General features: G+C 50.8%; 4 protein-coding genes across 4 annotated transcripts; 3 read left to right on the top strand and 1 right to left on the bottom strand.

The window, feature by feature from the left end:
- Positions 1-903: 903 nt before the first annotated feature.
- On the top strand, positions 904-2,750 carry PFICI_03947 (uncharacterized protein; the record flags this gene model as incomplete). The annotated part of the gene is made up of 4 exons (XM_007832528.1): positions 904-1,562; positions 1,619-1,780; positions 1,831-2,421; positions 2,483-2,750. The coding sequence occupies 4 exons, from the start codon at positions 904-906 to the stop codon at positions 2,748-2,750; spliced, it is 1,680 nt and encodes a 559-aa protein (XP_007830719.1).
- A 136-nt stretch (positions 2,751-2,886) lies between these two features.
- PFICI_03948 (uncharacterized protein) lies at positions 2,887-6,114 on the bottom strand (the record flags this gene model as incomplete). Its single annotated transcript, XM_007832529.1, has 3 exons — positions 2,887-4,042; positions 4,098-5,484; positions 5,547-6,114. The coding sequence occupies 3 exons, from the start codon at positions 6,112-6,114 to the stop codon at positions 2,887-2,889; spliced, it is 3,111 nt and encodes a 1,036-aa protein (XP_007830720.1).
- Positions 6,115-7,571: 1,457 nt separating this feature from the next.
- Positions 7,572-8,321, top strand: PFICI_03949 (uncharacterized protein; the record flags this gene model as incomplete). Its single annotated transcript, XM_007832530.1, has 1 exon — positions 7,572-8,321. The coding sequence occupies one exon, from the start codon at positions 7,572-7,574 to the stop codon at positions 8,319-8,321; it is 750 nt and encodes a 249-aa protein (XP_007830721.1).
- A 686-nt stretch (positions 8,322-9,007) lies between these two features.
- On the top strand, positions 9,008-10,970 carry PFICI_03950 (uncharacterized protein; the record flags this gene model as incomplete). Its single annotated transcript, XM_007832531.1, has 5 exons — positions 9,008-9,394; positions 9,442-9,924; positions 9,984-10,333; positions 10,390-10,535; positions 10,591-10,970. 5 exons carry the CDS (start codon positions 9,008-9,010, stop codon positions 10,968-10,970), a joined length of 1,746 nt encoding a protein of 581 aa, XP_007830722.1.
- Between the last annotated feature and the right edge of the window lie 2,767 nt (positions 10,971-13,737).

Consider the following 13,737-nt stretch of genomic DNA (forward strand, 5'->3'; position numbering starts at 1 on the left):
GGGGGGGGGGGCTCGCGGGGGGACTCGGTAGGCGGCAGATCGCCAAAGCCAACAGCTAGAGGACGAAAAATACGAACAAGCGAGCCAATGATGAAGCTAGCCGAGATGGTGCAGGTCTTCATTCCAACATGGGGTTTCTCAGGCTTAACGAGCGCCTGTTTCCCCCGCATCTCCACAGGCTGTCCAGGCCGTCGGGTGCAAGGGCTCGCGTAAGAAAAAAAGGGTATTTTAATGTTGATATTTCCTTTTTCTTTCTTCTCTCCTCCCCCCACGGTCCGCTTCGGTCCGGATAGAGCACAAGCCGCGCGAGCACAGCAAACTTTACAACCCCACGCACGTCCAATCGCGTCCCGATATTGGCAATGGATGATCTGGTAGACAGTTCATCTGAGCCAAACAAGAAACGTCTTCGAACGTCCCATGCAGTATGTCGACATGTTGGATGCTCGTCACCCTGTAGATCTAAGCACTAATAGAGGCACAGTGTGATGTTTGCCGGTCAAGAAAGATTAGGTCCGAATTGATTTCTTTTTGTCTTTTCCTTTTTCTTTTGCCTTTCCTCTGTTTCCTTGATTATTCCCCTTGGAATTTCATGTGATCCTTCTCGGAGCTTGAGCTAATTTCTGAGCAGATGCGATGGCAATAAACCGTGCCATGCCTGTCTCAATTCCAAGCAGGAATGCTCTTATGGCTCCGAGGCCAATACGTTAGTCGGCCCTGGCTCTATTGAAATCAATCATGCATCTGACTGGTTGTTAGTCGTGGAAAGAGTGATTTGATCCTTGAAGGCGTGTTGAGAGTTGAGGAGTTATTGCAGCAGATGAACTTATCCATGGTAAGGGAGCATGACAATCGTAGCCTTCCGAGTGACACAGAGAGCCAAATGCCCAAGAGTAGTGACTTATGCCTAGCCAGGTCACATCGCCTATATCCGCGGTACCGATCCTGCAGAGTCCCGTTTCTGCGAGACCGCTGTCCAATAGAAGCCCCTCCATCGACGACGTTCACGAACATCGTCAGAGTAACAGTAACCTAGAAAATGCCATACTCGACTCCCTGCACAACTCGACCACCGAGTCCATCCTGTCGTGGTCACATCTCGATGCATTCCCAACCATACGACAAAACTACACATCCATATTCCAGCTAGAACAGTCGAGGACACCACTGGCCACTCGCTCAAACACCATGTATCCGTACATCTCACCCGTCGACCTTGACGCCATTCTCGACACGTTCCAACGGACAGTGAACTTTTGGTACCCGGTCCTTTCCCTGTCCCAGCTGGACAGCACTAGGAACCTGGTCGTCCAAAATCTCCTCGAGAGCACAGATCTCGTGACTAGTTGTTGTGCACAGCTCGTTATGGCTCTCGGCTGCGCCGGCGAGGTGGTCACTGGCTTGGTGCACAGCGAAGACACGGCGCCAAGCCGCGACGAGGTCGACTTTCGACGAGCTCGCAAAGCCATGGGCGACCTGTACTTTGATGGCGCTCTGCGAGCGATGCACATGGTTCATTCGGAAATGAGTTGCATGGCGGTCCAGTCTTTATTCTTTGCCGCGTGCGTTTCCATACTCTGCCTCGGCGCTCATCTCTTTCTCACTGACATGTCCCTAGATTGTATTTTGCGTATCTGCGACGACCTCTTCAGGCTTGGACATATATACACAATACAGCTTCCAAGTGTCTCCTCCTATTGTCGTATCCGCCCGTCAATGAACCGATAGAGAACCAGGAGTGTCTAAAGAGAATATTCTGGGCATGCTACATTCTAGAAAGGTCAGTGCTCGTTGTACATTTTGCAAAAAGTCGTCCTAACACCTCTCTAGCGACTATCTTGCCGAGCTTTCGGCACTTCCACAGAGCGGTATCGCCCAAATCGAGTCATCCGTCTCTCTCCCTGGCAGCTACATTACACACGTGGACCCAGCTCAGACCGAGCACGCCTCTCTGTATTTCCTGGCCTGTATCTCGATGCGGCGGCTCCTGAACCGTGTACATCACCTCCTATACGCCCGGGACACGGGCGCAGCAACGGACATATCGCGGTTCCCCGCCATTGTGACGGAACTAGACCACCAGCTCGAAGAGTGGCGCGACGTCCTGCCGCACGCCTTTCGCTTCGATATTCCGCAAAACATCCTTGACCACAATGATAATAACAATGGAGTCCCGCTGTCTGAATGTGGCGGGTTCCTGCGGCAGCGCTACCTGACCTGCAAGAGCGTCATTTACCGCCCCTACCTCGCCTGGCTGCTCGCCTCCTCCCCGGGTGGCATGCATCGCGATGCCCGCGGGATCCGCAAGGAGGACATTGTCGCTCGGGCACAGGTCTGTCTCGATGCGTGTACGTCGCATATTCTGGCCCTGACGGGCTTTGCACATACTGTCCTGGTAGATACCTGGATCTGTGCTTTATCGTAAGTAGTGTTTCCCCTTGAGCTGTTATCATGTATAATTCTTAAAGTAATATTCCGACAGAATGGCCACAGCCATGATGATTCTCTTGGCTACGCGCAGATCCGCTCGGAAAATTGCCAATCGACATGACATGATGGAGACGGGACCGCATTTGAGAAAAGTCTTTAGAAGGTGGCAGGACAACCTCGGTACACCAGAGTCACCGAGCGTGGAACAGGCGTTGCGAATCATTTACGAGACAGAGAGATTGATGTCGGGGCTAACAGGCGGCAAGATTACGGAAGAGGAAGTGGATGTAGCCAACTCAATGTGTGCCATGAGGAGCTAAACATGACTGACTTGTCACGAGGCTAGAATATTTCAATTGAGCATGGTATCGGCTAAACCATTCGCTCTTTGCTACTTTCGGAATGTGATACTATCTCTCAAAGCCAATACCTACAGGTTACACTTGCAAACTTGAATCAAGAGTGAATAGCCTCGAGGACAAACTCAAACTCATCATCTACAGTCTTGACCTGCAAATCTTCACGAACACCCGGCCCACACGCCGCCGAGCCGACACCAGCCACCCGAGAACTCAGGCTCAGCAGCGTCGCGTCTTCCGGCACCAAGTCGCAGGGGTGCTTGGCCTTTTCCAGCGCCTTGGCACTATATCGACCTGCGGCCCAGCTAAAGACTTGGGAGTCGGTCGTCATGGTTGCCTTGATGCCGCTGCCGTAGTCGTTGCCGAGCTTGAGCCATCGCGTCTCCATGCGGTTGCCGTTCTCCTGAGGCACGTCGTAGGGGATCTCCAAATCCTCGACGGTGCTCGACCAGATGCCGATTTTCTGCGCAAGTCGCTTGTCCGGGTACGACTCGCCGGGTCCGCGCCCAAACCACTGGGCGTGGCTCAGGCGTTTGGGAAGTCTCAGGTCCAGTCCCAGGCGGGGAATGTTTGCGGGCTTGGGTCCTGTTGGTCGTACCTTGACATTGACAAATAGCTTGCCGGTTGTTGCTATCGTATATTTGACGTGGACATTATATCCCCAGCCAAGTATCGGCGGGGACAGGAATGTGTGCGCCTCAATCTCCACGTCATTCTTGTCTGTCCCCTGCTTCCAGGTAAAGTGACGCAGTTGCGAGGTCAGGTCGTCCAGCCCATAATGCTTCCAGTATGGCAGAGAACCCGGAATATCAATATCTCCAGGTCGATCATTGTCGGTTGGTGCACGCCAGAAGCTGGGAACAATTGCAGCCTTGTTGTCACCAATCTCAAGGAGAGCTTCACCATTAAGGTTCCACTGGGTAAGGTAACCTCGGACTTTGTCGAAAGAGACATCCCACCCCGACCCAGAGATCTTCAACGTGGTTCTCGAGTCCTGTGCAGAAATCTGGCTCGTTGCTGGAGAACTGGCGGTTCTTGTCTCTGATTGGCCCGAAATCTTGCCCTGCCATGAAGCAATCTCGTGCGATGGATTGGCCCAATTGGTAGCCGATCGAAGAGTCACTTCAATGGTGAAGAAAGTTTCATCGGACTGGTTCTTGAATGAAGCTAATTCAAATGGCAAAGAGAGCTCGACCCGTTGCCAGGATTCGAGCTTGGGAAGTGTGAGCTCTCCAGCCTCGAGCAATGATGCCCTAATGGAGTAAGAGTTAGTCTCAATGAGATGAATTCTGAGTTGTATACACTTACCTCTCCCCAAAGGATTCAATCCGATAGGTGGCGACAAGATGTTCGAGTCCAACAAAGTCATACTCATTTGTAATGAATACATGACCGTCTTCATAGTCAAACTTGATCGGCTGAATCACCTTCTTCAGCTCGAGAAGACCAGGGGTTGGCTTGTGTTCACTGTTGCAAAGTCCATCCATCACAAAGGTTGCGTCGTTGGGTTCGTCGCCAAAGTCACCTCCGTAGCCATAGAAGCCTCCTTCCGCATTCCAAAGACCGTGGTTTGCCCATTCCCAAATGAAGCCGCCTTGCAGTCGAGGATACTTTCGAAACATGTCCTGGTAGTCTTCGAGCCATCCAGGTCCATTTCCCATGGCGTGGGCATACTCGCACAGCACAACCGGCTTGTCAAAGCTTCCGTCCTCTTTCACGCCTGCCTTTTCGACCCACTTGGTCAATCGCTCCATGTTGGGATACATGTACGAATACATGTCGGCACTAGCAGCGTTGACATCACCTTCGTAATGGACGGGGCGCTCCGGATCCACAGACTTTGCATACTCGTACATGGCGACATGGTTGCATCCGTAAAAGGCTTCATTACCCAAAGACCATATGATGATGCTGGGGTGGTTCTTATCACGCTGGATGACTTGTTGCATTCTGTCGACATATGCGTCTCTCCATTCTGGGTTGTCGGAAGTGAATTTGGCGGCTTGGGGAAACGTGAGGGTTTTGCGCTCTTCGTAGTCCATCTCTTCGGGTATAACTTGTGGTCGAGCAACGGCATCGTAGAACCCGTGGCATTCTAGATCAGCCTCATCCATCACCCAGAGTCCCAACTCGTCGGCAAGGTCGTAGAGGCGAGGGTGGCTGGGATAGTGGCTTGCTCTGAGTGCATTGATGTTGTGTCGTTTCATGAGCAAAAGGTCTTCTCTGATGAAATCTAGTGGTACAGCTCTGCCAAAGACAGGGTGGTGCTCGTGGCGATTCGTACCGCGAAGTAGAATCGGCTTTCCGTTGACCGTTATCAGCCCTTTCTTGATCTCAACCTTTCGAAATCCGACATTTTGCTCAATTGTCTGAATCTCTTTCGACTCTGCCGAAACCAGTGACAGCTTGAGCCTGTATAGGTTGGGAGTCTCGGCGGTCCATTTCTTAGGCTCCTTGACCGGCACCTCAAGATTGATCATTGTAGTATCTGCTTCTACTTTTTGCTCGGCATTTCCTACTTCATTGTGACCATTTAGTATAGTCACCACAATCTTGTGATCCGTAAGACCAGAAGTGGTAACCTTGACCTGCAGCCGAGCATCGAGATAATTGTCGTCCAAATCAGTCCTGACAAAGAAATCTTCAATCCTAGCTGGCCCAGGAAAAGCAATCAAGTGAACATCTCGAAAAATACCTGTAACGAAGTCAGGATCTCGCAGGGAAAACCCCCACCAAATGAACAATGACCAAACATACCTGACAACCACCACTGGTCTTGGTCCTCAATATATGAGGCTTCACACCACTGATAAACCTGCACCACGAGTTCGTTCTCGCCATCTCGATTAACCACGGAACTAACGTCGAATTCTGCAGGATTTCTGCTGCCTTGAGAGTACCCAATCAAGGTTCCGTTGACCCAGACATGATAGGAGCTGTCCACGCCATCGAATCTGAGACGAAGCTGAGAAGATTGATCCCAGCCTCCCGGAACTCCAAAAGTGCGTCGGTAGGTGCCAGTTGGGTTTTCAGTGGGTATATGAGGTGGGCAGACCGGAAAAGGATAGATGACGTTGGTATAGTGCGGTCGACCATGTCCTTGAAGCTGCCAATGTCCCGGGACATTGATGCGATCCCATGTATTGTCGATGGCCAACGGCTGGCCAGCCTGGACTTCGGGCGCTTCTAACGGGCTGGGTGCATAGTGAAAATCCCAAGCACCGTTCAAGGAAATTGTAGTGTCTGGGATCCAGTAAGCACGTGTTGGAAGACGGTTTCTCTGCAGAACTTTGAGGTTGGCATAATCCGGTATCTCGTCAGCCATTGTCACCAATACTCTGACTTTGTCCGAGACAAAGACGAGACTTGACTAATGTAATGACCACAAGTGTTTCTTCGACGGTGCTTGATTGCAGGAATCGAGAAATTTATTCAGAACAGAGAATCACCTCATCAGTCGCACATATAGCAACGGGACGCAGCATCCGATCCAGGACGGGAATGGAATGCGAAAGAGGAGATGGGTTCGTTTGCTGCTTCTTGCCGGGATCTCGTAACTTTTCGCTTGGTTACACCTTGGAGCCGCGGCCTATGTAATTGCACGCCGCCTTGCACGATATGTAAAGAACATGGCTCGCTAACCTGTATGTCTCTGCGTAATATGAGCTTGACTTGACCCCATCGGTACCTTGTCAGGTGGGACTTGATCCAAGTGCTTGCAGCCAACCTCCCCCCACGTTTAGATCTCCACGAGCTTCCAAGGTTGACCCCATTGCAGCACAGAGACAAATCCTAGCCATTCGGGCCGCTCCGGATCTACGGGGAAGCCGGAGCCGTTGATGCGGGAGACGAGCAACAGCCCAGTTGATGACTCTGGAGAAAAATTATTATGAGTTTTATACATACATGATAAGTTGACATATTTCGATGATAATCCGCTTCAGTTCTTGGATGATTTCTCCTCATAAGTGCCCTTTCCCCCTCTGGTTTTCACGCCTTTCCCTTGATCACTCCAAGACTCTCGTCTCTCTTCCAGGTTCTCATCTGTCCGCCTCCTTACCTGCTGCATTTCTTCATACTTCTATCTTTTCTTCGTCTACCATGCAAAGAAGAACAAGAAGCTCTTCGCTTTGCACATGGACCAACGCCCTCTCTCACTGAGCAAAGTTCCCCTCCATGCAGCTCCGAAAAATCAGGAGGCAAAGTGGGGTTGGCGGGTACCTATTATACTTTGTAGTCTCTCAGTGAACAACATAACACGGTCATCAGGGACGAGTCTGAAATGAACAAATGTTGAACTGGTGAAAACTCGAAAAATGTGTGGAAAAATTCACCAAGAACATCAAAATATCAGAATCAAGACATTGAACACATTGAACAATCAATCAAACATAGAATCCACCAAGTCTCACTGGGCTGACACTAGACCGAAATTCCATCCCTCGAATAGATCCAGAATACGAAGCGCTGTGGCTCATTGCCCCGCCTCAAATTCACCCCGCTGCTGCACCCTATTATTGAAATGAACCCCGCGTTAATTTGGCAATGGAAGCTCAACTGGCTGCCACTCAATTGAGCTCGTCCAGCCCCTGACGGGTTACACCAACAAATTCAATCTTCACCGCATCTTTGACCACTGACTTTCCAGTTTCAGGGTCCTTTCCAACTATAATCCTGATACCCCACCAGCGTTTACTTTCATCTGTGCCTTTCTCTTGCACCAATTGACACTACCATCTTGTCAGTTTTCACACCCAGAGTCGCCTCCCCTAAACCGCCACGATGCCCATCTCCCTCGTCGCCTTCGACCTTGACGGCACCCTCGCCGAGAGCAAGCAGCCCTTGCTTGACTCCATGGGTGAGGCCCTTGCCGAGCTCCTCTCCGTCGCCCACGTCGCCGTCATCTCTGGTGGTGACTGGCCCCAGTTCGAGAAGCAGGTTGCCAGCCGCCTGCCTCCCCACGCCGATCTGTCCAAGCTCTGGCTGATGCCCACGACCGGCACCAAGCTCTACACCCACAGGGATGGCAAGTGGCAAGTCGTCTACGCCGAGCTGTTTAGCGAGGAGGAGCGAAAGAACATTATCAAGGCATTCGACGATGCCCTCCTGGCCACTGGCTTCAAGCCCGAGCAGACCTGGGGCGAGCGCATCGAGGACCGTGGTAGCCAGATCACCTTCTCGGCTCTGGGCCAGCAGGCACCTCCCAAGGAGAAGCACGTCTGGGACCCCGACTTTGCCAAGCGCAAGGTTATCCAAGCCGACCTCAAGAAGCGCCTCCCCGACCTCTCCATCAACATGGGCGGTGCCACCTCGATCGACATTACACAAAAGGGTGTAGACAAGGGCTACGGCCTCAAGAAGCTCCGCGACGCCAGCGGCATCCCCCTGGAGCAGATGATGTTCATTGGTGATGCCATCTTCCCTGGTGGTAACGACTACCCCGCCAAGGAGCTCGGTCTCGAGACTGTCCGCGTCAAGGACCCCGATGGCACTCTCGCCGCCATTGCCGGCATCTGCTCTTGCCTCCGATAAGCAAGCGATTGTGGCATAGACACTCGTAGACTCATACACGTCAAGCGAGCTTTCATCCTAGAACTAGAGCTTGCAGCAAGACTAGACAGGAGTCGTACTCGCGGCATACACAAAAAGAAACAATCGGGCATCAACCATGATCATGTGTGGTGGCTAGAAAAAGCGATCTGAAAACTTAATAGATGAGCTGGCAGCCTAGCTCTTCCAAATACAAAAAAAAATACCCCCAAGCTCGCAGTATGCCTTTCATGAAATATTTCTTACACATGAGATCTAATTGAACTGGATACAAATTGTAATGTGTGCTTTCTTGCCACGACTGTCACATGTAGATCGAAACATACATCTGCCCGAGCTTATATAATGGCAAAGAAAAGGTATAGGGCTGATGGCGTGATGACATGATCAACTGAGGGGCCATCATCTCGAACCAATCATTGGAACTCGTCTCGAAAGCACCTCGCTAATCATGCCAACAAGTTCGAGTCAACGAACATGATCATCCGCTGAATAAAATCCGACTGATGCATGAAATAACCCTCCTGCCTGTATCATCTGATATCAGTCAATATTGTATCTGATTTCTGCTACCGCGCTACTACATATTTTAGTTCACGGCTTTCCCGACAAATGACCATTCATGCAGCATGAATCACGGCTATTCGTTCATTCGAAAGTAGTGCAACATGTCGGCAGCCAACTCTCACAATCAGGAAATCTCTCGGGTTCAAGTGCTCGGGGAGACTAGACACGATGAAATCGAACTATCTAGAGAGCTGCCTTTATTCTCTGGCAATATTGAAGCAGGAGTTCCAACACAAGAAAGACTAGAAGGAGCACTTCCCTACAGCCAGCATGTTCAGCCCGAGCTCGACGATCAGTCCAGCCGTCTACCGTTTCGTCGGCTCATTCTGGCGTACTCGTGCTTGGCGGCGATATACTTTATCCAGTCTCTCGACATCAACGCAGTGGCGACGGCATTGCCGGTCGTCTCGAGGGCTCTAGGCGCCGGGAATAGCATTACTTGGACGGCAACGGCTTATCTCATGGGGCAGACGGCTTTTCAACCGCTGGTGAGTATGTATGACCTATATTCTAGCACTCACTCACAAACATACAGTACGGACGTCTCTCTGATATTTTTGGCCGCAAGCCAGTCCTCATGACATGTATCGGCTTCGTCATTGTGGGCGACATCCTTTGCGGATTTGCGCAAAACGTGATTTGGCTATACATTTCGCGAGCACTCAGCGGCGTTGGCGGCGGCGGCATCAGCTCGCTGGTGCAGATTGTCGTCAGCGACCTGGTGAGCCTCAAGGCCAGGGGGAAATATCAGGGCATCATCAGCGGCACCATTGGGCTGGGCGCCTGCACCGGCCCGTTCATTGCAGCGCGCATGATCGGTAGTAGTAATCAGGACAACACGAGCGATCATGGCTGGAGGTGGATCTTTTGGATACCTCCGATCCTCGCTGCCGTCTGCATGGCCATGATGTGGGTGTTTTTGCCCTTGAAGCCGGTCCAGGGCAACTGGAAAGAAAAGATTGCCAAGATTGATTGGTATGGACTGGGCGCTGCCGTCGTAGCTGTGTCCCTGCTGCTGGTAAGGAGACGTGTCCATGACGAAAGAGGTCTCTCGAGTATCTTACTGACACTCGTTAGATACCCATTAACTCTGGAGGCAGTATTTGGCCGTGGAATGGCTCTCTGGTCATCACCCTCCTATCCATTGGAGGAGTTTTCGTCGTCATTTTTGCCATAATCGAAAAACGCATTGCCAAGATCCCATTAATACCGTTACGCTTATTTAGTCAAGCATCCACGGCTATCCTCATCATCACAAGCGGTGTTTATAACCTCGTGTGGCAGGTGGATATTTATTTTCTCCCCATATACTTTCAGGACGTCAGAGGCTTCAGCCCCCTTCAGTCCGCAACGCTGGTGTTGCCCTTACTGCTACTTCAGAGTGTAGCCGGAGCATTATCGGGTGTCTTGATGACGAAATGTGGAAGGTAAGTTGGTCCAATGTTGAGCCGAGTTGATTGATACTCACTAAAACCCCCCCAAGATATGGCCCCGTCATGTATCCTGGCATGGCATTGTGGGTGTTAGGTGCCGGGTTGAAAGTCATTTTTTCAAGGACAACTCCGGTTTGGGTTTATGTAGTAGTTCTTTTCCTAGAAGGTGCAGGCATAGGATTCGTTCTACAACCAGGTATGTTTACTCCCTGGATGTTTGACACGTGAGTATACTGAATTTTTTAATTTAGCACTGGTCGCACTGCAGGTCCTGTGCAAGCCCGAGGACCGTGCAGTCTGTACTTCAACCCGGAATCTCCTCCGTATGCTTGGTTCTGTCATTGGTATGGCAGTCTCAACAGCAGTGCAGAGTGCCGTTACGATTGCGTCGGTCCCCGAAGATGTCCCGCCCGAGTTTAGATCGCAAGTTGCGGATGGGACTTGGCAGCAAGGCTCTGGCTGGGACTCACAAATCCTCGATGCAAAGATGAAGGGTGTCCGTGCCGTCTTTATCTTGCTCGTACCCCTGATGGGCATCTGCCTTTTGGGCTGTTGCCTCGTGCCAGATCGCAGGTTGAGAGGAGACGAGAAGATCGCGGAAGCGCCCAAGAGGCCAGGGTCAAAGACGTGAGAGAAGCAACGAAAACTGGAGTGAGGTCCATCGTGGGAATATCATATGATGGGGGTCCTGAGACAAATATTTCCGGCCTTATCATTTTGGCCATGAGTTGAACTGCCGGCATCCTTGGCCACATGGCAGGGAATACAGAAGAAGACGTATACACCGAGACATGCACCAGCTCAAACAACAGCAGAAGTGATCGACAGCTAGGGTTAAACCGCAGATACGAAGAATGTTCTCAACGTAATTACTACTCTTGGTCGATGAGCACTTATCCATTTAATCTGTGCTCGGATATTCAGCGGGTAGCTCGTTGTAGATAGAGGCTTGCAATTACCTGGATAAAGCATCCAGATATTGGTGTGAAGAATGAGCTTCCAGGGCGCCGGGTCATTATCGGTTCTCAGCTGAACGATATAGACTTGTAGTCTTGGCATTTTGAAAGAAGTATTGAACAGCATTGATGTTCAATACTTCTAGCACTACCCATTATTCATTAGCAGTTGCGACACGTGCTCCACTTGCATATAGTAGAAATTCGTTATGAGGCTCTTCGCTTAATACCAACTGCCGCGAAAGCTTGTATACCTCCCTATGATACTTGTCTGATATTTCTTTCGCCGCTCGACGAACTGAATGATGAAAATCTCATGTTACAAAGGCCGGGCCCCCGGGTCGTTACTGAACATGGGCGCGGCTTGAGAAGGGTCACAGCGCAGTCTGACATTGCATGTTACGATGGGTGTACACAGTAGTGAGACTCTGCACAGTAGATCCTGCAGTTGCAGGAAACCAGTCGTCGTAAGCTCGCCCCTCCCAAACAACTACTACAGGTACAATAGGCGCGCAGGGGCGTAACCCACGTTGGGCGATCGCTGCCGGATGAGGTAAGCCTTCGAGTTGGGGATCGGGTCCCCGCGCGCCAAGCTGCATCTTGGACAAACTTGGACCATATGTGATAGGTGAAAGAAGCATAGTCGTGATAAACTTAAAAATATCTTATGCGCGGGTGATTTGTGGTACAAGAAATAATCGGTGAGCGTAGAAGAGGTGCAAGACTGCCCAAGATCTGATGTCTACCATATGGTAGATAGTACTTACTGTTTCGAGTAAAAGGGGACCCTCACCTTGAATACTGCTGGCTCAGCGCTTCAAACTCCAAGCGTTCTTTGTCTAATTAGCACCAAGAACTAACAATCCAAAGTCCATCGCCTTGCAAAGAAGCATAAAAAAGACTATTGATCGAGCCACCCCAACTCACGCGCTTACTGACGCCTTGTCATCCGAGCCCCCAAGATTGCCTGAAACACCCAAGCTGACGGACGGGTACTATTCAATTCGCCAAGTGCCGGGTCCCCGCCCTACGAGATGTCCCCCCGAGGAGAGGAATGGGGAAAACGGATCAGGAATCTAGGGGATTCAGGATGCACGTAGGAAAATACGGGCAGCAAAAGGGATGGATAAGCCTAGGTGGGTGGCCAACCTTTTGTGAGAGTATGTATGTGAGTGAAAGAGCGAATGTCTGTCGTGTTACCTGAAACAACATGACATGCTCGTCTTTCCCCCGACGGGATGGACGAGCACTGAGAAAAGAGTGCATATTCCGTCTTTCTGAGTTGCCTCCTTGCGAGCCGCGCAGTATTCCATGGCGAAAATTGTCCACGTCAGCTCTGCACGCGATGCGACGGCGCGAACAGACATGATCAACTCTGGTACCTGTGTTGGGGGAAAAAAAAAAAAAAAAAAAGAAAACTTCTTGTTGCCGCCACGCGCTTCCTGGGTGTTCTTCTTTCTGACAGGAACTTTTGTTTGATGATAATCCAATGCGAGTGCAACCGTAGCCAAGGGTCTGACAGAATTCTCCGACAGCCAACGTGGATCCTGGGATTGGGAATGGACATTTTTCGTACGTCCAAGGTCCCCAACTCGGGCCACCAGCTCCTAGTCTTACACAAGGCAATCAAGCAACGGGCAAGGATCCCTCGGGTGGATCATCCCACCTAGTCTTGGCGCAGCAATCCGATAATATTCCTCTTCTCTGAGTGGCTGGCGAGAGGAAAGCTTTCTTCCTCTACCAACTGCTTCTTGCCAAGAACCTACAGTCATGATAGGAAACTCTTGCTGTAGCAAAGGGGGAATGAGAACCTAGAGTTGACACTATAACCATACCTTACCCATGTGCTACGTAGTACATTTGCCACGCAATAAAGATAATGTATACCTCATGATCCTGGTCAAGTGAGAAGGTTGCTATCAAATCGCAAGAGAGCGAGCATTTTGAGTGAGATATAATCATGCCGTGGCGCTACTTTTACATGCATAGAAAACAATAGTCAAATGCACAAAATAACCGACCGACCACTTATACGAGCTGCGATCGTAATCTCGTCCGTGTCCCCCGCGGGTCGGTCAAAGAATGACTAGTGGAGACCAAAAGACTCCCCGGGAAAAGACCCGAACACGACTGGACAGAGGCGACGAGAGCTGGGGGCTAATGAGAAAAATACTATGTAAAATGGCTACAGCAAATGGATTCCCCATCGAAACACGTTCCAATATGTCTGTTCGCCTGCGACTCTGGCTTGCTGGCTTTCGAGTCCCTTGACCCACTATGACAATGAATCTGGAAAGCCGCCGACAGGGTTGTTGGCTATAAACAACCTTTTTGCACAGAAGCCGTTTCTGCCATACACTAAGACTTCTGATACGGGGTACAACCGCGCGGTCCGCTACTGGATCCGTGGGATCGACAAAGTCCTTGCTCAACAGAAGGTCC

The sequence above is a fragment of the Pestalotiopsis fici genome (genome assembly GCF_000516985.1).
Source record: "Pestalotiopsis fici W106-1 unplaced genomic scaffold PFICI_Scf_2, whole genome shotgun sequence".
Classification (NCBI taxonomy): Eukaryota; Fungi; Ascomycota; class Sordariomycetes; order Amphisphaeriales; family Sporocadaceae; genus Pestalotiopsis; species Pestalotiopsis fici.